This window comes from Marmota monax, unplaced genomic scaffold (genome assembly GCF_021218885.2).
Source record: "Marmota monax isolate L192 unplaced genomic scaffold, Marmota_monax_Labrador192_F-V1.1 WCK01_AAM20220418_F8-fsc00041, whole genome shotgun sequence".
Classification (NCBI taxonomy): Eukaryota; Metazoa; Chordata; class Mammalia; order Rodentia; family Sciuridae; genus Marmota; species Marmota monax.
Genome location: NW_026695238.1, coordinates 14723542 through 14747899, shown reverse-complemented (window position 1 = coordinate 14747899; position 24358 = coordinate 14723542). Strand labels below are relative to the sequence as shown.

The window sequence follows — 24358 nt, the reverse complement described above, 5'->3', positions numbered from 1 at the left end:
ATTAAAGCAGCGGCAATTCTCTGATGGCACTCCTGGGAAGACCCAGTACCCCACCCGCCCCGTGCCAAAGGGGGCGGTGAGTTTGTTGGCTTGTTGCGATGATTCCTGCCTCCCTCAGCCCGGGAGCAGCAGGTCCTCACCATGGCTGCCTGGCAGGGGGAACCTGAGGGTGGAGTGCGTGGTGTTCCTTCCTCCCCAGCCCTGGATCCGGCCTCACACCCATCTGGGGCTCCTCGGGCTCTCCCTCTGCCAGGGCAGCCAGGCGGAAGGCCTGCAGGGCCTCCACCAATAGCCTGGGGAGGCTTCGAGCCAGTGTGGCCCGCTCTAGGCCCACCAGGCCACTGAAGACCACGCGCCGGCCTCCCAGGCCTGCCCGCACCCAGGCTCTGAAGAGCCCAGTCAGTGTCTTGGAGCCCAGATCTGCCAGCACCTGTAGAGGACGAGGTAATCAGGGACCCAGAAACCCAGGCCCAAGTAGGCAATGGGAGTCAGCCCCTCCCCCTGGACTCCAGAAACTCACCAGACTCAGGCCTGGCTGATTTCTACCCAGTGGCACCCCCATGCGCCCTCACCCCACGCCTCTCCACTCCCTCTGCTTATACCCACCATGCCCCAGCGCACACACAGTGGTCCCCCATCCACTTCCCTGGGCCCCCCTGGGGGCGGGGCAGGGGCATTCCGGGCTGGGGGCTGGGTTCTACCTCCTGCAGTGGGGTGAATGTCCCTCCTTCCTCCACCTGTCAGGGCTGGACTCTGTTCCTCTGTCTCAGGGCCCGCCTCATGCCAGCCTTCCCACGTCACCATGAAGGAGTCTAGGAAGCCTGGGGACCTACCTCCTGAAAGTTCATGGCCAGGTGCTCTGAGGGGACCTGCAGGATCCAGGCATGAGCCCCCTGAAGGGCAGCCAACTTCTGTCTCAGGGGCTCCAGCCCAGGGCAGCCTGCACAGAGGGGAGAGGCCTTGGAATAACAGGGAGTCGGCCTCCCGCCCAGGGTCAGGGTCCCGGGGGCAGCCATCCTCTGCTCAGTACAGGTGGGAAGCTGAGGCTCGGAGAGCTTAAACACCCACGCAAGGAGGAGTAGCTCTTTGACGCCGATGAGGACCCAAAGCCATAATTCTCCGCTTAACTCGTCCGCCCCACCGGGACCAAGGGGAGAGAGAGCCTGCGACGTTGCCGGATGGGGAACCCCTCCTAGCACAGAATTCCACGCCTGAAGCCCCTCTGGGCTCCGCCGGCCCCGAGGCTGCACCCCTCGGGAAGGCCGGCGGGGGGCGTCCTTACTGTTCGTCGCCCCGCGCTGCTCTGGCCTCGGCTTCTGGAACCACAGTCCCGTAGCCCTGGATCCTGGGGAAGGCAGGGTTAGGGGACCTGTCAGCTGGAGAAAGCGGCTCCGCCGCGCAGGACTGGGGCCCAGGGCCGGGGCGGGGCTGGAGGGCGCGGGGTACCTGAGTGTAGCCGCTGCTCGAGGACGGGGTGCCGCGGAGGCCGCCGGAGCCACAGAGCAGGGAGAGCCAGGGCGGGGGTCAGACGCCGCAGCCCAGGGCGCACCAGTTCCTGGGCGCCCCGCAGCAGGCCCAGCAGCGTATGCGCCAGAGAGCGCAGCTCTGCGGGAAGGACAAGGGTCTGAGTGGCGGTCAGAGGCGGCCAGGCCTCCCGTCCCAGGCGCTGCCCCTGCCGGGGGAACCGACTCACCGCATCGCCGTCGGCGTTGAAGGCACTGCTGGTGAGCCAAGCGCGCACAGGCGCCGTCGGATCCCGGGCACAGCCGGGCGTAGAAGGCACAGAGCCGGGCGGCGTCTGCCAGTCGCTCCTCCGACGGGTCCCAGGTCAGAAGCTCTCTGCAGCTGGGCTCACGAGTGGAGGAAGCGGCTGCAGGCCGGGCAGAGGCCAGCTCACCCTATGTTTGCTCCCAGCCCTCGGTGCAGCCCTTTGGGAGCTAGGGACCAACGCTAGGGTGAGGAGGGGGCAGACTTGTCCCAGGGCTGTTCGCGGAGCACTGTGGGGAGGAGGGAATTGGAAGGGGGCGCTCACCGCTCATCTGCTCCAGGAGCCAGTCTTTGAACACAGCCACACGGGTGTAGACCCCAGGTTTCCCTGGCTCCCCGCAGCCGTCTCCCCAGGAGGTGACTCCAAAGAGTACCTCCCTGGGGTGGGGGCCAGGCTCCGAACAGGTTAGGGGCCCTCCAGAGTCACCCTGGGGTACAGGAGAGAGCTCCAAAAGGAAGAGCTCACTGCATTCACCACCACCCCAAGCCCACCTTACACCTGGAAGGGTCTGTCTGCTCTGAGCTCTTTTGTACCCATTTTAGCTATAAGGACATAATTGCTCAGAGAAACTCAGTGATAGCAGTTTTCCAGGAGGAAAGGAGGCCATCCTGCCCCTGCAAAGCCGCCCAAGCCAAGCCCTCCAATCAGTCTGGGCTCATACCTGGCATGAGTCGATGCCCCCGGCCAGGTAACCGGCACAGAGCATGGTGCTGGGGCGCAGCCCAGGCCCCAGAGCTCTTTGGCAAGTGTCCGCGCTGAGCAGGGGGACGCGCGCCTCCCTCACCGCCTCAGCTTCAGGCCCGTCTACAGGGAAGAGGGAAGGGGTTCAGGGTTGAGGCCCCTCCCATTGTCCTCTTTGATTCCTTCCCTTAAGACTGGGCAATAATTTGCCGTGTGCCTTTACACTCTGGCCTCCCAAACTCCATCCCCTCGGCCCTCATTCTTCCCCCACACACCTTGGTTCATCCCCGCCTTGCCCGCTCAATACCTTCGAAGAGGGCTCCCCAGCCCGCAATGGCGCAAGCGGTGCCGGCTGGGGGCTCCCGGGACCCCTGGGGCAGGCACACGGGGCGCGCGGGACCCGCGGGGTTCACGGGCGTCCACAACTGAACCAGGGCCAGGTCATTGTGGAAGGTCTGCGGGTCAAACTGGGATGGGACGAGGGAGTAGCACAATGTCAAGGAAGATGGAATTGGGGTCCTGTTTCCAGCTCCGGGCTTGGGGACTGATCTCTCACCTTGGGGTGGGGCAAGATGCGGTTCACTGGCACCTCCTGGGCTTGCTCCCCCCGGGGCCCCTCAGCCAGCATCACAGTCCAGAGAAGCTCATTCGAAGCGCTGCAGAGTGAGCGGGGCTGATCACAGCAAGGACAAGGACGCAGGAGGCCCCTTGGAGCGCCTGACCCTCACCGAGCGCACCCGCACCACCCAGCAACCCTGGCTGATCCTCCTCAGGGTGGGGCGGGGGCAGGGAAGGCGGGAGGGCCATCCTCCAGGTAAGGCCAATGCCCTGGGCTGGGGTCTGCATGCTGGCTTGTCTGGTGCCGGCTCCTTGAACCTGGACAGGCCTCCGCCAGGGGGCAGCAGAGACCCGCTCTCTCTCAAGTCTTCTGGCTAGTCCCGGACCCACGGTTGGGGACTTAGGTCTGCAGGTGCCGAGGAACACCAACATACCCCACAAAGCAATGCGCCGCTGTGAGCACCCAAGACGCTGCCACTAGGACACCGCCGCACAGAGGCTGCCCGCCGAGTTGCAACCTCACTAGCCAGGGCCAGGCCCCGGGGGGAGCCGCGCTGCCCCCCACTATGCGTCCATGAGCCCGCGACACGTTGGCAGCTCCAGGGCTCCTTTCACCACATGACCCTAGAAAGGCAGAAGTAACATCGTGAGGGACAACTTCAAGCTGTCCTCACGTAGAGGCCCACCCTGCTCTTTGCCCTGCCCCCTGAGCCTTTTTAGCCTCACCTGGTTCAGGTGGGTCCTGGAGGAGGGGTGCTTGAGGCCTGGGGTGTCCAGGTCCTGCTGAGAAACAGCCTTTTGAACCTCACTGCCACCCTCTTGTGGCTCCTCCTCCCTAGGCAGGGCCTGAGCGCCCTCTGCTCTTCTACCTGCTTTGCACCCCACCTGCTAGCCCACAGGTTCTCAGCAGCCATGAATCTCTCACCAGTCACAGGTGAGTCCAGCCTGTTCCCACCTCCTGCCTTTCCATATGCTGCGCCCCAAGCTGGTATGCCCTTTCCACTTGGAGAGAACTCTATAAGTAGTGTGGTTCCAGCCCCAGCAGTGTCTGTCCCCAAGAGAGGGGGGTCTGGAGATAAGGGAGAGGGATGACAGAGAGAGCCCAGGGTAATGAGGGGCGTGAGTGGCCCACCTCTGCAGGTGTGCAGTCTGTGCTGAATCTCCATCTCCACCCGCTTCACTGCCCACTGGGCATTCCTCTGGGCAGCCTGCAGTGCCTGGGTCCCCTGGGCTGACAGAACTGCTGGGACATGGACACAAAATTAAGCATGGTTGGGGCAGAGTCTTAGTCTGCCCCAGCCCTGAGCCCTGCCTTGGGGGACCACAGGGAAGCAGGCTGGGCTACCAGAGGGCCTGGGGGTGGGGGTGGGGGGAAGGAATGCTCCAGGGCCCCAGGCCCAAGCCTCAAAGCAGATGGTCTCAGATTCTCAGCCCGAGAGATCTCCTTAATTCAAATAAACTGGTTGGAATCTCTCCAAAGCACTTGTCCTTAAAAACGTAGGAGGAAAACCGTCACCCCAAGATATAAATATCCCAGAACTCAGGCAGATCGACAGGAAGCGGCTGTGGTTCACCTGCCCGTGTTTGGGCCCAGACAGCCGGAGTGCTCTGCAGCACTTCCCTGCTGTCTGCTAGGTCTGGAGCCTTCTCCTGATGCCTTTGGCCTATCTGCTCCTCCTCTCCTCTCTGTATCTCCGTTCCTGGCCCCTTCTCTCAGGAGGTGGGGAGAAGTCACCAAAGGCCTTGATGAGGGGGTGACAAGTTTGCCTTCCACACCAGGAACCCCACTTCCTCTATGCCCCTCCCACCTCAGTCGCTCCCCCAGACCAGCCCAGGCTCACCTTGCAGGGTGCTGGGGGGCAGGCGCATGTAGAGCGGGTGCCCATAGGCAGACCAGGGGTCTGGGCGGGGCGGCAGCAGCAGCAGCAGCAGCAGCGCAGCCAGCAGCATGGTGACCAGGAGCTGGGGCAGGAGACCCCGTCCTCTTCCCTCTGGGGCCTACCCTGCCCGTGCTTATCCTGTCTGCCACCCACTGCCTTTCTGCCCCTGGGCACAGAATTTTTGTCCTTCAAATCATCTGACCCTGTTCCTTACATCAAAATGCCCCACTTCCCCTGGTTTGTGCCTCACCTGGCCCTCACCTCCTAGGAGCCCGCAGGGAAATGGGGCTGTGGGGGCTATATAGAGGACAGAAGGGGGAGGGCGGCCAGGACTGGGGGAGGGAATGAGGTAGTGGGCTCGACCCTCACCTTTGAAGCCTCATCATTCCGGCTCTGAGCCCCCCTTCTGTCAAAGGAGCCCTTGTTTCTGCGGCTCCATCAAAGGGGCTGAGACAGGGGAGAAGAGCTGACGGTTGGGCCCAGGGCCAGGCAGAGGGGGGCTAGTGGGCAGGGGCTGGGAGGGGGGGATCCCCATCTGCTTGTGCCCCCTGAGGAGTCTACGGCTATGCTGGGGGCAGATACTCTTGAAGGGAGGAGGGCAGGGGGGGTCTGGGGGTCCTCAGCAGCCCCACCCCCTGTGGAAGCCACTAAGCTTCCAGCCCCTCTGCCCCAAATTGCTTGGCAGCGTCCCTGCCTAGTGTGGCCATTTCTAAAGATGATCAAAGCATCCTAATTAACGCCGTAATTGCCGCACTGGGGCTGGTGGGGTGGGAAGAAGCAAGGGCGGGGGGCACTGGAGTGGCCCAGAGAGGAAAGCGGGAGATGAAAGGCCCCACAGTGGCCCAGTTCGGGGAGCACGGGCCCCAGCAGCTTCTGACGCTCTCCCAGACCCCTGTCCCTGCCTGCTCAGCCTGTCCAGCATTGTTCTCAGTTGCTGTGACCCTGATCTGGCAGGAGGGAATCTGTCAGGAAGGGCCACAAATGAGCAGCTCTCCTGGAATGGAGTCACCACCTGGGGCAGGGTGTGCCCTTTGGTCCTGCAAAAAGCCTGGGGCCAGAAAAACACCTGGCACCCCAGTTAGTGCTGGTAAGCCCAGGGCCACTTTGGTGGGAGTGTTTAAACGCAAGAATCAGTGCACCCTGAGAAGCAGAGCGCTGTCAACATCTCCCCGCACACTAGGATATGTGTCCCTCGTCCCTCCCCAGTTACCACTACACTTCCTAAAGAAAGTACCCCATCAGGAATGTCGGGAAAAGCCGTTTAGGTTTGGATTATGTGGGTTTTTTAATGCTGGAAATCACTCATAATCGCCTGAGTCTCTGTCTATCTTACAGGGTATCTTTTTTTATCCATGATCTTCAAATTCGTGGCAGAGAGGGTATGAGCTCAACACAGCCTGCATTTGCCCCTTCAGCTGCTTGGACCCCAGCAGAGCACATGTGGGCCTCTGCCCTGCCTCTCTGCCTCCCCACCTCCCTTCTGCCCAAACTCCTCTTCAGGGCAGAAGGTCAGAGACGCAGCAAGACCAGGAAGTGTGGGCTCTGCCTACCATCCCTTCTGCCCTGACTCAAGGTAAGAACCCAGTCACTGCCACTGGCAGCGTGGATTGCAGTTCTGCCCAAACGCCACCCCTGCATGCTCTGGCTCCTCTGTCCACTTCCTGTTCTCATGTGAGGGCCCCCTGCTCTCTCCTCTGTGTATACCTCACCCCCAGGTCCTGGTCAGTTCCATCCTCCACCTCAGGTCACCTCTTGAGATCGCATCTAGATCCATACCTTATGAAGTCATCTTGTTAAACCTGTGGGCACGTGTTCCTTCTCTGCTTCTGCCCCAAGATGTGATGGAGAGAGTCACTGTCCCTGTAGTTCCTCTTATTCTCTATCATGTAACCTTCCACAGAGCAGTCTTTTCTACATTGCAGGATGTTGCCTGTTTTGAGGGGTGTAGTGTCTCACAGTCCAGGTGAGTGGGCATCCAACCTCTCCCTAGTGGCGGGCTCAAGGCCCCTGTCAGAACCCAGCAGGTCCCCACAGCCCCTCTTCCCAAGTGAACAGGAGAGAAGCCTCTGCAGCAGCACAACCCCTACCTCCACTTCTGCAGCCAGTGGGACAGGAGGGCTGGATCCGCAGAGGAGTCAAGGAATTCTCCGGCGAGAGGAAGAGGATGGCATTTCAGTGTCCAGTTGGAGCTCACTGTGGCCAGAGGCTCAATGACCAGCCAGGGATTCCTGGAGTGGAGGTGTGGTGAGGACTGCTAAGTGGGGAGGGGACGTCTAGACCCCACTGTGAGGCTCCTGGTCCCTCAGTATTTGCAGAAGGCAATCCCATAATTGACCCCCAAGTGTGAATGAGACCAGTGGCTTCAGGCTTTTGGGAACCCTGAAGTATGGGGTAACAAAACCCAGAATGGTCTGGTGTCTTTGGCAGCACGTTGCTAAAATAGACCTGTGGGGCAGGTGGACTAGCCACAGAGTTTGTGGGGGTCCCAGTGCAAATAAAATGCAGGGCTTCTGGACCAACATTTAAGATTTTTCAAGACAGAGACAGCAAAGCATTAAACCAAGGCAGGACTTTCTAGAACAGGCCTCGTGCCCAGGGCAGCCCTGAGCCAGCCTTCCATCGTGGGAGGCTGGGACCGTGGGCACTGCACCTGCCTGGCTAGACAGCAGTTGAGCTGCCACGGGACCCCCTGGCCCACGCTAGTCCAGAGCCCAGTGCTCCTTCCTCTCACCATACACCAGAGAACCCAGGGTGAAGGAGGGACCCCTACTCACCATCTCATCCCTAATCAGAGCTTCTGAAGCTTGACTGAGCTGGGGGAAGGGAGAAGACTTGGAATCAAGGCAGAGACTGATTCCATTGGCTAGCCCCCAGAGGGAGAAGGATCTAAGGTTAGAGCTGTGGGTAGAGCTGGCTTTGAATCCAACCTGACGTTGGGAAGGGGATCTCTGACCAGCGTGGCTCAGGGCAGTACCTGGGAAAATTAAGTTATTTCAAATCTCCACAAACCAGTTAGAGCCCCCTGCCGTTGTGAATTTGGTCATTACTGCAGCAGGGCAGCAGGGCAGCAGGCCTTGTCTGTCCCATCCCTGAGTTGCCCTGCAACACACACACACCTGGACCCAAGCCTGACCCTGTGCATGTGCTAAATGGCCCTCTCCCTGCTAGAGGCTGCTTCTGTCCCCTGGGCCTCAACCTCAGCCCAGTTTTTGAGGTCTGTCCTCCTTGCTGACTCCCCTTCCACACAGAGGCCCATTAGGCTTCCATCTCTCACACCCACACCTACTCTGCCTGGCCGAGGGCCACCATCCTCAGCAGGTCTGGGCATTCCTCCCCTCTGAGACTGAGTCAGGGACAGAGAAGCAGCATCTGTTCATTTGTTTTAAAGAGACAGCATCCTGCTAGGTTACCCAGGCTCAAGCTCAGCCTCCCGGGGCTACAGGTGCCTGCCACTGCACCTGGCTCAAGACACGGCATTTCTGAGGGGCCTGCGTGCTCTCAGCACTTCACAGGTTTACTTCCAGCTGCAGGGAAAGAAGGCAGCTCAGAGTCGGTCTGGCCTCCATCTCCTGCTGGTCCCATGTCCTCTCTTTGCTCTGTGTGTGTGTGTGTGTGTGTGTGTGTGTGTGTGTGTGTGGGGGGAGGGAGGGGGTGGGAGGGACACAGAGGGACCTGGAAGAACTTTTGGTGATGATTTCTCTTCTCCCCCCACTTGCCACCTTCCCTCCAGGTCCCAGGTCTTCTGTCTGGGAGCAGAGTTGACCCATCTGCCACCTGCAGGCCCTCCCTGAACCCCAAGTTGTCCTCTGAGGTCACAACGGTTTCCCTAGTTTCTCCCACAGGCAGAAACAAAGTCTTGGCCCCAGTCCTCCCATTTCAAGGAGAGGGAGTGGGAAGGAAGAACCCTAGGCCTTCTCACTCTCTGGAAAGGCCAGCAGGAAGTTCCTGTGGGCCCAGGTGGGTGAGCCCCGGCACCTTCTCTTGTATTCCGAGGATGGGGAGCCTGGGCCTGTAGAACTTGGAGGGGAGGTTCAGGCTGCCACCCTTGGGCAGAAATGACTATGCAGCATCTCTACAGGTGTCCTTCTGGAGAAGGACCCTGTCTGCCCCCCCACTTAGGACCCTAACCTCCTGGGCTATTCTAATGGGCAACAGAGAAGTGGGAGGGAAACCTACCCAAGATCACCCCAGCTGCCTTTGGGGCAGTGTCCCTAATCAGCACAGTGGCACCTGTAGCTCTGCCAGTTCTGTGACCACCAGAGGGGCCTCCTAGGCACAAAGTGGCCATTCGCTGGCCTCTGATGCATTGAAGCATGAGGAGAGGCTGCCGTGAGTCTTCTTATGAGGAGAGGCCACTCAGGCTGAGATTCAGAGCTTGAGTCTAGGGTTGATTGCACCCGCGTGAGCCTGACAGCCTGCAGGTATACAGTTGCAAGTCAAGGAGCGCCAGGAATTGCCAGCAGCACCAGAAGGCATCAGAACCTCCCACAGAGGCTTGGAGAGAGCAGGGCCCTACTGACTGGTGATTTCAGGCCTCTGGCCTCTGTCTTAAGCCCCCCAGCTGGTGTTAACTTGTGACAGCAGCCCTAGGAAACTAACAGACTTCTCCCCTGACCTCATGTTCCCCTGACCTCGTCTGGGAGATGGGATAATAACACCCAGCCCGTTGGGAGGTTAGAGTCAGTGAGTGGGTCTTCCTGCAGTGCTCCGGGTCACTTTGTAAATGTATGGGAGTGGCTAGGACCCTGTTTCCCTGCATGAGCTTGGGGAGGGCACTGGGCCTGAGCTTGGGAGGCATCAAGGGAGATGGAGGAGCCCAGAAAATGAGAGTAAGGTCATGAGGGGGCCCAGGTGTGTGCAGCCCCGCCCTAGAGGCTGGCCGAGCAGGGCTACCTTGCTCATGGGCCTCCCTGGGCTTGCCGGTCTTTCTGGTTTTCTGCTTTGCTTCCTTGCAAAAGGAAGCCTCACTTGGTGACTCAAGAGGACACTGGAGAGGCAAGGGCGCTGCCTGGGAGGGGGAGCAGGGGATGTCCCCGCAGGCTGCAGGGCCTCGGAGAGGGGGCTGGTCCTGGAATCTGCATGCAAGGCTCCAGTGGCCAAGGAGCCCCCGCTTCCCCCTCCCTTCTCACCTAATATCCTGGACACTGGCCGCAGGTCACGAATGCATCTAGACCACGGCCCTTGCCACCAAAGACCCCTGTTTAACCTTGTGATTGAAAGAATGCGAACCACAGTCCTGCCAGTTCCTTTTCTTCTCCCTCAGGTCTCCCTCCTCGTCGTCATCGTCTTTTCTTCCTTTTATTTATCCTTTGCATGATCTCTTTTTCTTTCCCTTTTCTCAGCCTGGCTGTGTCTCTGAAATTTGCTAACTTAGCCGCTTTTATCTCTGTTACGTACTTACACATCTTCCTACATCACAGGTTCTCTTTGGTCGACATTTCGTTAACATCTCACGATCTTTCTAGAAACATCTCCGTGAAGAAGAGACCTTCCCTGGAGCCAGGGTCCCCTTCAGGCTTACTTCCTTTCATTTTCTTTTGTTAAATAGACTAAAATTAGCTTTAATAAATTTGATTAAAAGTTTTCACGAAGACCCCCTCCTTATAGAAACAGTTCTGTCAATCTGTGCCTAAACTTCTATCTATGTTAATGCAAAAAGATTTTTGTCATGGTGGCTATTCACTAGTAACAATTTAATATTGAGAATATTAAGCTGCAATTGAGACTTACAGTTACTTTGTTTTGGGGTTTGCTTCCTTCTTGGTGCTTTCCTGTATTGCTTGAATTCTCTAAAATTATTAGGTAGCATTTATACAAATATCAAACATTGAAGGTATTAAAAAAATTGTGCAGGGCTGGGGTCGTGGCTCAGTGGTAGAGCACTTGCCTAGCATGTGTGAGGCACTGGGTTCGATTCTCAGCACCACATATAAATAAATAAAGATCCATTGACAACTAGACAATATTTAAAAAATAAAAAAAAATAGTGCAGACACCTAGTGGAAATCTTATCAACAACAGAGTTTGTTTATGCAATATTTCACCCCAAAAATGTTTACTAATGTCGTCAAATAAAGGCCATTTCATGAAGTTACGATGTATGAAACCTTCACCATAACTGTTTAAGTCTGACATTGTCAGACCCATTTTACAGATGAGGTCACTGAGGCTCTGAAGGTTGGGTTGACTGACCAAGACCACACTGCCAAAAATGGGAAAAGAGATGAAACATGCTGCTAAAGGTCACACCCCTGACCATCAACCCTGCCTCCTGAGTCCACTCTGCAGGGCTTGGAGCACGGTTGGGAGCTCCTGACTACAAAACCTGCAGCAGTTTGCCAAGGTATTGACACAAAGTTTGAAGGTTGTGGAAGGTTCTGGAAACCAGAGGGTTGGATCATCCTGAGGGAGACCTTGCTGTGAGGCAGATGGGGGAAGGAGTTACAGGAGGAGGGAGGGAGAGCAGCTTTAATGACAGCTAAGGGTAGAGGTCTGCCCACGGCAGACACAGCAGATGTTGGGAGACCAGAGTCCTGGAGGGAGAGAAAGATGAGAAACCAGGGCCCCAGGCCCACAAAAGTCTCCCCAGAGTCCCTTCTGCATCTTGCACCCCAGATGGGTTGGACACCTCAGAGCCCCAGAGGTCTGGGAGCCCTCCTGGGGTGCCCCAGCCACTCTCCCCCTTCTATTAGGTTCCCAGGCACAGGGCAGGAGGGGCTGGACCTCCACCAGGGGCCTCTCACTGAGGCCTCACCCACTCTCCAGCTGGCACATCCAGGCTTTGCTTAGAGCTCCAGCCCCCCTTGCCCAGGGTCCAGCAGAGCCCTGTAGCCAGGGCAGGCACCAGAGGGAGGCCATGGAGGGTGCAGGGCGGGCACACAAAGCCAATAAATCCCCTAAGGCAATTACAGCAGTGAGGGAGGCTTAAACAGGGCACTTTGCCTGCTGCAGCCAACCTGTCCCTGTGCGCGTGCGCGCTCTCTCTCTCTCTCTCTCTCTCTCTCTCTCTCTCTCTCTCTCTCTCTCTCACACACACACACACACACACACACAAGCCGGTACATTTGCAGGGTAATGGCTTCACAACAGCAGGCATTATCTGCAGCATTAGAGGTGGCCCAGCTGGGCAGGACAAGCTGGGGAGCCAGAGCCTTAGGCTGGGTCTGGGGGATCCCAGAAAAGGAGAAGACAGGTGCCCACAGGCTAGAACCTGGGTCCCTGGGAACCCCAAAGCAGTGGAGAGCATGTATGTGGGCTGCAAAGGGCTTAGTGAGGGCCAGGGCCAGGCAGGTGGGCAGCCCTCCCTTTGCAGCCCCAGCCCCTTCCCTTTCTGCTTCCAAGGCTGAACGTGGGCAGATAACCAGGAGCACCGACTGGGGACCTGAAGAGGCCTGTACTCCTGCCTGGCCTCAGAGTCATGTCCTTTACTCAGCCTCAGGCTGCTGTATCAGGCAGCCTAAATCGAGGGGCAGAGGATAATGAGGGGACCAGGGAGCGGGAGAAAGGAGGACTTGCTTTGTGGGTGTGGCGTTGGGGGCAGGTTTGCACAGTTGATGGGTCCCTCTGTGACGGACAAAGGAACCAGGGCTGGGCTGCCTGGCGGTGTTGGGGGTAGGGTGCTCAGGAGGAAGGACAAAATCCTCCCCAGATCAGGAAATTGAAAAGAGCCACCACCTGAATCCTCAGAAAAGACCTCTGAGTGCCTGTTTAAGGCTGGGACAGAGGGGGCTGACCTTCCCCACACCTCCCCTAGGTGGGGCTGGCAAAACCCCAGTAAAAAAGTGAGACAAGCTGCACCTTCCAGGCCTCTTGGGACCCCAGGATTCATATTGATGTGGGGGTGGGGCTGGTCTCCAGGGTCCCTAGTGTCCTGGCCAGGCCTGGCATCTGCTGTGGGGGTGCCAGCTGGAGAATCATGCCTGTCAGCCTGACAATAAAGCCAGGCTCCGTGACTCCGGCAGCAACAGAGCATCCTGCCCACCTGCGGGCACACCCAGATTGCATTTGCTGAAATCAATTGCTGGAGAAAATAAATCCTGCACACATGATTAATGGGAGGCAGGGAGGCGGGCAGCCACCACAAGGAGCCGCTGGGGAACAGAGTGACAGTCAGGCATAGAGCCAGCAGAGATGCTGGGCCTCCAGGACGGGGTTCTGACAACTGTGTGACCACCACAGCCACCATGGCTCTGCGCTGCCACTGCACAGGGGCCTGGCTCTGGAGGCCCGCAGGGCCCTGTGAACCTGGGCCAGCCCCAGCTTATTCCCCATCCTTTCAGGTGGTACCGAGGGGTCTGATCCTCAGCTTGGAGCCCTCACCTGGGCCTGAGGTTCCCCCATGAACCACAGTAGGGCAGAAGTAAAGCCAGGGCCTTGAGAAAAGGAATAGGGGCAGGGGCAAAAGAGTTTCCCACAGGCCAGCTTCGAGGCCTTGAGCAAATCACCGCCCATCTCCGAGTCTGTCTCCTCGTCTGTTCCATTGAGTGAATACCAGTACCTCCCTCACAGAGTGTTGAGAGGCCCAATTGAGCACCCCCCCGACACACATACCATGCAAAGCACCTACTAGGGTGCCCAGCACCAGGGGGCTGTCCCAGACAACAAAGGCAGAATAAAGTCTATGGTTCTCCAGTTCATGGTAGCTGGACCAGGGTACAATCCCTGCCCTCTTGGAGTTTATGGGCTGATGGTCAGCAATCATTAAAAAGAAGGCAAGTCACTTCAAATGGATGAGTGCTATGAAGAAGCATGCGTGTGGTGTGCAGTGCTGGGGATCCAGCCCTGGGCCTTGTGCTAAGAGATCTACCACCGAGCTACACCCAGCCTTCTCTTCTTCCTTCCTTCCAACAGCACATCGTTTTCTTTAGAAGACTACACAGGAAGCGCCCCTCTGGGGGTATGTGTGGTGGGAAACCAGGGGGTGGGAATGTCAGAATTTTAATTTTGACCTGTAATCCCAGCAGCTCGGGAGGCGGAGGCAGGAGGATCATGAGTTCAAAGCCAGACTCAGCAATTTAGCGAGGTGCTAAGCAACTCCGTGAGACCCTGTCTCTAGGGATGTGCCTCAGTGGTCCAGTGCCCCCGAGTTCAATCCCTAGTACTCACCCCCCCAAAAAAAGAATTTTTATTTTTAATTGCTTTGACTTTTGAATCATGCGGATGTATGTGCTACACCTTTTAAACGAGTTTCTTCCCGAAGGGTAGAGGGCTCCAGGTGGAACATCAGCCAGCCCTGAAGGAGCCCGAGGAGGGAGCTGGTCCCGAGAGAGCGCGCCCCCACGGCCTGCCCCCAGGCCGGGCGACCCGAGTCTGGACAAGTCCGGCGTGGGCACCGGGAGGGGTGGAGGCTCAGAGGAAAGAGTCCGCAGCAAGTGTGGCCCGGAGCGACTCTGTGGGCGGGAACCGGAGGGACCAGAAAAATTGACCAAGAAGGGGGCTGGAGTGGCACCTAGGGGCAGGACTCCGGTGGGACACTCGTCCCACAGTGTGGCGAGGGTCAGCCAGAGGAGGCAGAGGGCTGAGGCCAGGGGGCAAGAGGCGCCGAGCACTGCGGAGGGAGCGAGGATCACCCCGCGGCAAGCGCTGCCCGGCGCCGCCCGCCTGCGTGCAGCCGCGGCCAAGGCAGCCCCGCCTCCCGACGCCGGCCCCGCGGGTGCTGCGGCCTGGGGCGCCTCCTGGTGGCTGCGTGCGAGACGCAGGCCTTGAAGGGCTGGGCAGTGGGGGGCAGCGGGACGCAGTGCGGGCGGTTCGGGGGCCCAGCAGGTTGAGGGCTGGCCCCAAACAGAGGACCACATCACCGCTGGGCAGCTCAGGGGAGATCTTGGGGCAGCTGGAGGGAGCGCTCAGTGACTGCAGCTATTCGGGTCACCATGGGCGGAAGCCGGTTCCAGGAGCGCTTCTCTCCAGGACAAGCCCCCAACCCCACGCTCGCAGGCCTATTCAGTAGAAGGGCACAGCTGCTCTGCCTTGGAATTTTCTGGGGTTCAGAGAGATGAACCTACTGCTTTTTCTGCCCACGCCGTGATATTTCCACTGTGTACCCACTTACCCCCAAACTGGCCCTCCTTGTATCCAATCACCCCCTCCCTGATCACGCCACGACTCTGGGCAACCCAAGTGGGCAGACCCTAGATTGTAGGGTCCGTTTGTCAACATCTTCTTAAGAATTTCAAGGCTGGGGATGTAGCTCAGAGGTGGAGTGTTTGCCTGGCATATGTGAGACCCTGAGTTCAATCCCGGGCTACACACACAATTTCAAGACAGTGACAGCAGAAAACCAAACCAAGTAGAAGCTGTCTGAGGGCATCATCCCCAGAGCTGAGTGGGGCAGGGCTCGGGTTGCAGGCCCAGGTGATGCTGAGAGGGGGGAGCTCAATGCACTGAGCCTCACAGGAAACCCACTCAGCAGACGAGGATTCTGAGGCAGGAGAGGTTGTCAGCTTATTAGGTGAGTCAGGATCCCAGCTCTGAGCATGTGCAGACCCCTCTGAGGAAGAAAGAGGAGGGGCAGAAACAGGCTCTAGCTGTCCTTTTGTTTTGTTTGGTATCAGGGATTGAACCCAGGGGTGCTCAACCACTGAGCCACATCTCAAGTCCTCTAGGGCCTTGCTAAGTTGCTGAGGCTGGCTTTGAACTCACCATCCTCCTTACTTCAGCCTCCCGAGTCTCTGGGATTATAGGTGTGTGCCACTGCACCCTGCTGTAGCGGTCATATTGCTTACACAGACGGGCCTGTTGTGGCTGGGGAAATAAAATTAAAAGTAAACTTTGAAGTTCATGGGCCCTTCCAGTTCTAGGCATACGAAGGGATCCATTCAGAAGTTTTGTGCCCTTGGAGCCATTATCACCCTACTCTATTTAGAGGGACAGCAGGTCACAGGTTGGAGCTAGCATTTGAACCCACGCAGGGAAGGCCTTCTTGGGGTGCCAGGTGAGGCTGAAAGGTAGTGAGAGGACTGGTGGCTCCTGGGGTGTCTGTTTTGATCTCTGCTGGCCCCTTGTCTTTAGGCAGCATTGTTGCCAAACCTTGCCCTGAGCTGGCTCCATCTCCTTCAGAGGCACCCTGACCTGTCAGCCCTGCCTCAAAGTGTGACAGAAGCTCAGGGTTGGAACTTGCCCTCTGTGCTGGCCCCTGTCCCTCCAATCCCATGAGGGCCAGGATCCGCTCTCCTCCAGGAAGCAGTCTGCCCAGGAATAAGAGCCCTCCTTATGGCTGGAGGCGCTGCCCATCAGTAAGCCACTCCCACCAGGACTGCCCTGGTACCCAGTGCCCTCCAGGCTCAGGAAGAGGGATGTGAAAGGGCCAGCTATAAAGCCCTGCCTCCAGCCTGGCCTTTCTTAGTGGGCTGGGGTCACAGCCCCCACTAGGAGTCTGGGTCCCTCTGGCGGCCCACCTTCTGGCCCCCAGCAGACAGCACCCTGGCCTGTGAGTGCAGGCTCTCTCATCCTGCCTCCCCTCCCTCCCAGTCTTTGTCTGCTTCTGTCCCTCTATGTCTTCTCTCCTTAGCTTCCTCTCTGTGCCACCTCTGCTCTAGTGTCTGTCTCCCTGCCTCTCTCAGACACCTCTGCCCTTCTCTCTGTCTCTGGAGCTTCCTTCTCTTCCCGTCTCCCCGCTCCCTCCCTCTGTGTCCCTTACCAGCCTCCTTCCCAGACCTTTCTGGAAACCCCCCAGCACTCCCTGGCCTTTCCCAGGGCTCCATCCTCCCAAAGCCCCCTCTTCTCTCCAGCTCTTCCCAGCCTTTCTAGGGTGGCAGGAGCACATTTCTCCCTGTCCAGGCCTAATATCTTAATGCAAGGCCATTACTCACCCGGAGTCCAGGCAGGGCAGGCCTCGCCCCTCCTCGTTTGTCATCCAGAGTGAAACCTCCTCGCTGTTCCTTGGGGATCAGATTAAGGGACTGACAGGCTGCATGGCTGCCAGCAGGGCCTGCCTCCTCACTCCTCCCGCCCCAGCCCCAGGCTCTGGGTCCTAGAACTGTGGCCCAGGAGGAGGCTCTGGGTCTTTGAGTAGGGGAGGCCTGGCACCCCAGAGAGTCCTGTTTCTGCCTCTGCTTCTCCCCAAGTACCTGGCAAAGGGTTTGGGGTACAAGCAGCCTTTCTGGACCCCTGGAGACTAAAAATAGGACGGCAAACACTCTAGATGGTCCTTAGAGCCTGTTCAAAGCCCTGTATTTACTTACTCAATCCTTACAACAACCCCATTAGACAGATCTTATTACTGTCTCCACTTTATAGAGGCTCAGGGAGTCTAAGTGACTTGTCCAGGACCACATAGCTAGTGAGCTCTATGCTTTGTATCTTTATTAATTTTTCAATGCTGTTTGTGGGAGAGGGACTAGCGTATCCTGGTTTTACAGATGAGAAAATTGAAGTGTCCACCCAGCTCTTGAGTCCTCTGGCATGGCCCTGTGCCCCACTATGGTCCTACCTTCCTTACTGAAGAGAGGATGCACTCAGCAGGCTGCAGAGTGGGTGTGATGGGAGCAACTTTGGGGGAAACAGGAATATGAGGCTCCCTGGTTCGCCCTGCCTTGCCCTTTAGCGCCACTGTGGGACCACATCCTCCCCTGGGGCTCTTGGTTTGCAGAGATAGTGTCTAGGGTAACACACCATCACCACACCAAAGGTCTGAACATCTACAACCTGGAGTTCAGGACTTACAACTCAAGAACTGTATTCTATGGGAGGGACAGTTCCTGTTGCTGCTTGTACACCAACTCTGTACTCACTACATCAGCCTGGTTCCCATAGTAACCACCAGCTTGCTGTCTCCTAGAAACTAAGTGGTCCTCAGAGGGGGAGACAGAATAGCAGAGCGGCTGACTGAGGCCAGGGCACTTGGACTCCAATTCCCACTATGTCATGTTCTAGCTGTGAGGTTTCTAGCAAGTCATTTAACCTCTTTGGACCTCTGCTTTCCCATCTGTGAAATGGGGATGAAACTGTTAAAGGGTTAAGCATGTAGGACAGACTCAACAATCTCTGAAACAGTGATGGGCCAAACCAAGGTGTGGAACAAATGGGAGATAGCCAGTGATCATGGGTCCTGGTGGGAGCAGAGGAAGGTGAAGTTTGGATTCAGGATGGGACCCTTGGTGTGGGTGAGCCTCCTCAACACCAAGGACCCCAACTTGCCCACCTGGACTCTGGCCCTTCAGATCACCACAGCCTCAATGTGGTGCTTTCTAACCAAGCGCCAGAGCCCAAGCTCCCGGCAGAAGGGAGTCCAGTTCCTCCAGCCCAGGAGGTTTAGACAGTTGGGACAAATGCCAAAGTGTCCCAGACCTGCTCTCAGCCGGCTCGGAATTAGCAGCTTTTCTGGGTTTCTCGGCACGGTTACTCGGGGGAGGGTCGAAACGGGGAGGGGGGTCGACCACCAGGGGAAGGTGCAGAGAAGGGCAGGGGGTGAGCGGCTGGAGCGCCCGGACGTGGGCCCGGGTAGGAGCGGAAGCGTCTGACCCCGTGTGTGCAAGGGTCTGACCCGGGCCAGCCGCCCACCTCCACACTGCGGTGCCAGGCCCCAGGTGCGCACGGTGCGGGCGGAGGGAAGGCTGCGCGGGACGCTGACCCACATTCAGGGAGGCCGCGCCTCCAGCCGCAGTCTAGGTGCGTCCCGCCCCTGCGCCCTCGGGGGCTGCTCCGCCCCGCCCTGCCCAGCCCCCTCCCGGGAGCCAGCGCGAGGTCGCTGCGGCAGTGCGGGCCGCCTGATTCAATTAACTAATTCCCGACAAGACAGATGTGCAATTCCCCGTCGCCTGCCATTAGGCGGAGATGGAGCACCTCGCGGGCGGGGACCCGAGAGCGGCGGGGGCGGAGCGGTGACGTCACGGCCCCGCTGCTGACGCCAGCAGCTCCGGCCCAGGTGTTCTGCAGCGACCGGGCCAGCCCCAGCAGCCTGTTTCCTGCGCACACCTGGGTCTCTGGGCCTCGGGGGTCGCCACCGAGTTGGTGGTTTGCTCCACTTAGGCGGACTCCGGTGGACGCGACCTCCCTCTCGTCTCCTCCCCGCCCTCCTCCGTCCTTCTCCTTCTCGGATTCCCAGGATTTGCTCTCCTCCCTCCCCCGCGCCGGTCCCCTGGTCTTCTACTTCGGTAGTGCCTTCTGTGGGCGTGTGCACGGTGAGGTTCACACGTGTACCTAGGCACCCAGGCGTGCTCACACGTGTGCGCACAGGGGCCTACCCGTGCACACAATAGGAGCACACTTCTGACATACACATAGTGGTGCTCAGGCACACATGCACACAGAGACACAGCCACACCGGCACAAGCATATACGCACATAAATACGCCTTAGCTCTGGCCAGACCAGACCCCCTTGGGCCCACTCAGCCTTAGAGGTGCTCAAAAAAGCTCAGCCGCTCCTCAGCCAGGTTTCCAAGGAGCGTTCGAGCAGTTAGAGCCGGGGTTGGAAAAGGGGGCAGGAGAGGGGGAAGGGAAGCCTTGTCAAGGACACCAGCAAAGGAAGGGGGAAAAAAATGAAGTGGAAGAAATAAAATCAAAAGGCTTTTAAGGCTGCTCTACCCAAGTAGCTGATGTCTTGGCTGCGATTGCCGCAATGAAATATTGTGCTCTCTGATCGCTTAATGCACGGCCTGCAGCCCCCTCCCCCCGCCCCCCGCAGCGCCTCCCCTCCCCCTGCTGCCTCCACCTTTCTCCCAGGCAGATCCGCCTCCTTGCTCTTGGATCCAGGATGGAAAGAAACAACCTGCCACTGGGAAGCCACAGCTGGCTGGGACTCACCCACAGCCTGGGCAGGAGTGGGGAGCCCTGCTTGGGGCTGGAACCCCTGCCAGTTCCCGGTAATTGTGGTGGCGGGGGCTCTCTCCTTGCAGACTTTGGGGATCCTCTAGGTGTAAGGGTATCCTCTTCAGGAGGGGAGGGAAATGACCCCGGTGTGGTTGACAGGGATCTCCTCTCTTTTCTTGGAGTCCTCAGAAGCTGCTCACCACCCTCCCTGCCCCGGGGAGTGAGGGCGGGGCTCTTGGAGACTTGAATAGGTGTGTGGCAGGGAGTGGGTGTCCCAGCCTAATTTTTAGTCTTTAGCTAAAAACTGAGCCCAGTAATTGTTACAAGCCTGACTTTTCCTCGGCTCACATTTCAACTCCATCACTTTGTGGCTCTGTGACCTTGAACAAGCTCTGGGCCTCATGTGCCCAAGTTTCCACACCAGGAAGGATGGAGCAAATAATAGAAGCGGCCTCATAGGGTTATTGGAGGATTAAAAGAGAAAATATATGCAAAGTGCTTAGCACAGGAGGTGCCCTAAGTGGGGCTAATTATCTCTGTAATCTCCCCAATGGCTCCACCCCCTCGCCTGGACTCCAGGGGCAGGGGGGAGCTGGCAGAGAGGGGGGGGGGTGCCTGCAGCTCCTTCTCCTTCCCATCCTCCTCAAGCTTTCCCACGGTGGCTTTGGTGGCTTCCGCACCCCACCCCTCCCCCAGGCAACTGCTCACTCTGTGTGCCTTTTTGTCAGGGCCGCCAAATTGGCCAAATCTCCGTAATGCTAAAAAATTGGTCCATTAGCTGGCGGGGAACATTGACGGGAGGAGAGAGCAGTGAGTGTGGCTGCCACCGATGCCTGGGCAGGGAGGGGTCTCCAGGACTCCCTGGGGGAACTGAGCTCACGGCTCTCTCTCGCTCGCTCTCTCTCTCTCTCTCTCTCTCTCTCTCTCTCTGTGACCCCGGCTGTATGCTAGATGAGACCCTGGGAGCTTTCACTGTGTCACCTCCCGTGAGCCCCACAATGCCCTGAGAGGTTGGCCCTGTTATGATTTTGTGTTACCGAGGAGGACACTGAGGCTCAGAAATAATCAGAAGGGCTCCAGCAAGTTTGCTCAGTAGGTGTGGCCTTGAGGACTGCTCCCTGCCCTGAAATTCCACTGGCCTCCTGGGGACCTCTTCCCAGATCCCGCTTATCCCCAAACACCCAGCAAGCTTGTTTCCAGTGTGCTCTGCTCTGGCCCTGCCTCTGGCCCTGCCCCTGGGAGCTCTCACTGGGCAGGGGCAGCTGGCCTGGGGAGTTCATCTCGCTGGGATCAGCCTGCTCAGTTGCTCATTCTCAGGGAGCAATGGTAGGTGTGAGGAGGAGCTAGTAGGTGCCTGGACTAGAGAGGGGAGGGGAGGTGGCTCAACCTTCATCCTGGGGCTGCTCAGCAATCCCTGCCTCCCTCCCTTCCTGAATATACTCACCGCTGTGCCATCCACTGAGCTTCTACAACCATGTGGACGGACCCTCATCCTTGTCTTTAAGAGGGAAACACTTGCTAATCTCCCACTCCAGTTCCCCCATAAGAAGTCAGGCAGGGTGGTAGGAACCAGGCCAGTCCCTAAGAATATGGCTGCCCTCTTGAATCCTCCTAAGTTTCCAAAACATCAAGGTCAATGGCCTGAGCTGGGCCTGGGGCCGAGGGAGGCCGAAGAGAGTGAAGCCTACAGGCTGGGGGAATAGCCTTCTCTCTTGGCCATAATCTATCCTGTGTCCTGAGACATTACCAAGAGCCTAGCTGGGCTGCCATACGCCCTCTGACCTAACTGTCTATTATAAATTGCATAATAGTGTCCCCCAAATCACAAGTTGAAACCCTCATCCCTGCCATGATGGTACTATCCATGAGGCCTTCTGAAGTGATTAGGTTATGGGAAGGGACTCCTTGTGGTGGGATTCTTACCCTTAGAAGAAGAGACATTAAAGAGTTTGCTTCCGCTCTGTTTTCTATCATGTGAGGACACAGAAGAAGACAGCCATCTGCAAATCAGGAAGAGGGCCCTGATCAGAACCTGACCAGGCTGGCTCCCTGGACTCAGCTTCCAGCCTCCAGAACTGGAAGGAATAAATGACCCCAGCTATTGTGTTTTTACGACAGTCCCAACTAAGAAAAGATTCATCCTCAACCTGGCTACCATCTCAAGAAGTGAAGGCTTCCCCCCAGATCCAGCTATGGCCCCCCCAATTAGAAGACATTGAAGGACAGGGGAGTCTGGCTTCAGTTGGGATGGAGACAAAACTAGAGTTCAGCTTCTCAAGGCATAATGGCTCTTTGGACCATTCCCCCTCTGCAGCTCTGGCAAAATCCAGCCAGAGGGGAGGCGGGGGCAGACTGTCAAGCACCAGCAGGTGACAGGGTGGCTGGTTGCTTGGGCTGCGAGGAGGACATGCCTTCATCGCTGCTGCTTCCTGAGGAGTGCAGTGGCCCTCTCCCCACTTGCTTTCCCCTTTTCCCTGGGGCCGATTCCGCAGTCCTTGGGCTGACAGGTGGTGTGGTGAGGTGCCTATGACTTTGGGTTTGGGATCAGGCAGTTTAGGTTCAACTCCGGCCTCTCACTGGCTGGCTCTGTAACTTTGAATAAGCCTCTTTGTTGTAAGCTTTGGTTTGCCCACCAGTGAGATGGGCAGGTAATGAGGGCACCAACCTTCTGAATGTTGGGATTGAATAAGACAGCGCCAGGTACAGTGGGAGCCCTTAGGACCCTGACGGTGGGGTTGGTGAAAGGGACAATGATGATGATGGTGGCCATGACAGGATCGTTACCATGCTGCTGATGATCATGGCGGTGATGATGGTGGTGATGATGATGGTGAATTTGGCAAAGACGACGGTGATAGATGAGGTGATGTGACGATGGCACTAACAGTGATCTAGAACAGGATGATGGCAGGGATGGGATGCTGTCACTCAGGCCTAAATGAAGGGCAAGAACAAGGCAGAGATGTGGCAGGGGCAAGCAGCTGAGGTACTGCCCAGCAGATCTGTGCCTGCCCTCCTGGTGAGGCCCAGCTATGGTTAACCCCTAGTTCCAGCCACCCAGGAGAAGGCAGGAGGCCCTCTCTTCTGGCCTGTGCCTGAGCAGGGGTTAGTTTGGGCCTCAGTCTGACTATGGCCAGTGTGAGTCCTGCTCTGCTGCCCAGAGCCTGCCAGCAGGTGAGCATGGGGTCTAGAGAGGCACTTGTGGACTGGTACCTGATGCAGACCTATGCAGGGGTTCAAGGCCATAACCACTCCTCCCCTTCCCATGGGCTCCGGGTTGGGGAAGGCTAGGGCTGTGGAACTCTGGGCTTCTTTGCAGGAGGGGACAGGTCTGTGCGCTGCCTGGGCAGAGCAGCAGGGCTTCTGAGTTTGGTGTTGGAAGAGTTCAAGTCCAGTCTCACTGCTGACAAGTCAGGAGGTTCTGTTTCTGAATCTCTCTGAATCTCAGCTTTATTACTGTCCTGACGCCTGGGATAATAATAGTATCTACCTGGGAGTAGTTTTTTGTTTTGTTTTGTTTGCAAATTGGGCAGTCAGCGAAACACCTGCAACTAGGAGGCCCAGGAGATGTTGCTGACTTCATTATCAAGGCCTTTGTTGGCTGTGACGGCTGCACAGATCTTGGCCAGGTCCCCACTCAGGATGCTCATGGGCTGGGCCCAGGGCCAGATCAGGGGCTCCCTGCAGGTGGGCTGAGTTCAGTGCTCCCCCTCTGACCCCTCACATGCCCGGCGCCCTGCCCTCCATTGCCTCCCCTCCTGACCTCCCCCTGTGCCCTCTCCACAGGCTGGCGAGGGCTCTGACGTGTGAAATAAAAAGGGATTTTAATTACCTCTCAGCAAAACAGCAATTAGAGAGAATCACAGCACAACAGCGGCCCCCTCCTCCACTCCCCCCTCCAGGCCCGCCTTCTGCCTGCTCTCTGGTCCCCACCCTAGAGCTGAAGCTGGATGTCAGAGGAGTCCTCCAGTTCAGTTTAGTCCCCTGTCCCGTACCCTGGGAGGGTGGTCTGTGCTGGGGATGGGGACAGAGTGGGGCAAGGGCTGTACACGAAAGCTCCCTGAAGGATGAGGGTCTCCTGGTGCCCACACCTCGGGGAGTATCAGTACCCGTCTCCTTGGGGTTCATGTGGGCACCACAGGGCTGTGCATCCATTGCAGGTGCCCGGTCCAGGCCATGGCAGTGGGCATGCCCAGCCCGTGTGAACACTGTGGTGTGCAAGTCTGTCAGCAACCTGGGGCGGTGTGACCCACAGGATGAGCCACGCACTGGGCAGCCAGCGCATTTTCCCTCTACAGGCTTTTAAAATAATTGCCTGTGACCCTGAGCTGTAGCTCTCTGTCCACTGGCCACTCCCACCCCAGGCTCCTGCTGCCAGGGTCAAGTCTCTGTCCATCTGCAGAGCCCTGGTGCTGCATTTGGGAGGGGACTGGGGGCAGGGTGGGGGTGTCCCCGTGGGTAGCCTGAGGCTGGGGGCGGCCGGTAGTGGGTGGCTGATTGAAGCCGTAATTGCAGGCAGCAGGCCCTGGCTAATGCATGTTATGATTAAGCCCCATTACTGAGGGAGGCAGCTCAAGCGTGGGGCGTGGGGCGGGGGCGGGAGGTGGGGGAGGCTGGCTGTGGGAGGCTGACTGACAGCCTTTCTCCTGGGGAGGGTAGCAGGTGGCCACTGCCACCTCTGAGCTGTCCTTCGGAGTGGGGATAGCCGGCCCTGGCCGTGGGAG

At 58.0% G+C, this 24358-nt stretch overlaps 1 protein-coding gene across 2 annotated transcripts; it reads right to left on the bottom strand.

The window, feature by feature from the left end:
- Nucleotides 1-14: 14 nt before the first annotated feature.
- Nucleotides 15-4957, bottom strand: Prss56 (serine protease 56). Of its 2 annotated transcripts, none has more exons than XM_046440003.2 (13): nucleotides 4849-4957; nucleotides 4140-4247; nucleotides 3734-3787; nucleotides 3442-3631; nucleotides 3006-3105; nucleotides 2757-2916; nucleotides 2430-2572; nucleotides 2033-2195; nucleotides 1694-1870; nucleotides 1447-1605; nucleotides 1283-1345; nucleotides 834-940; nucleotides 15-430 (listed from the first exon to the last, which is right to left on the bottom strand). In XM_046440003.2, the coding sequence occupies exons 1-13, from the start codon at nucleotides 4955-4957 to the stop codon at nucleotides 137-139; spliced, it is 1827 nt and encodes a 608-aa protein (XP_046295959.1). In that variant the 3' UTR covers nucleotides 15-136. The 2 variants fall into 2 exon arrangements, with proteins under 2 accessions (XP_046295959.1, XP_046295960.1); XM_046440004.2 differs by having other exon boundaries at nucleotides 2036-2195.
- Nucleotides 4958-24358: the final 19401 nt, after the last annotated feature.

Coding starts and splice junctions, on each gene's coding strand:
- Prss56 (XM_046440003.2), bottom strand. CDS start 4,957: ATGCTGCTGGCTGCGCTGCTGCTGCTGCTGCTGCTGCCGCCCCGCCCA. Junction 3,632..3,733: donor CCAGGACCCACCTGAACCAG/GTGAGGCTAAAA, acceptor CTGCCTTTCTAG/GGTCATGTGGTGAAAGGAGC. Junction 1,606..1,693: donor TCAACGCCGACGGCGATGCG/GTGAGTCGGTTC, acceptor TCCTTCCCGCAG/AGCTGCGCTCTCTGGCGCAT.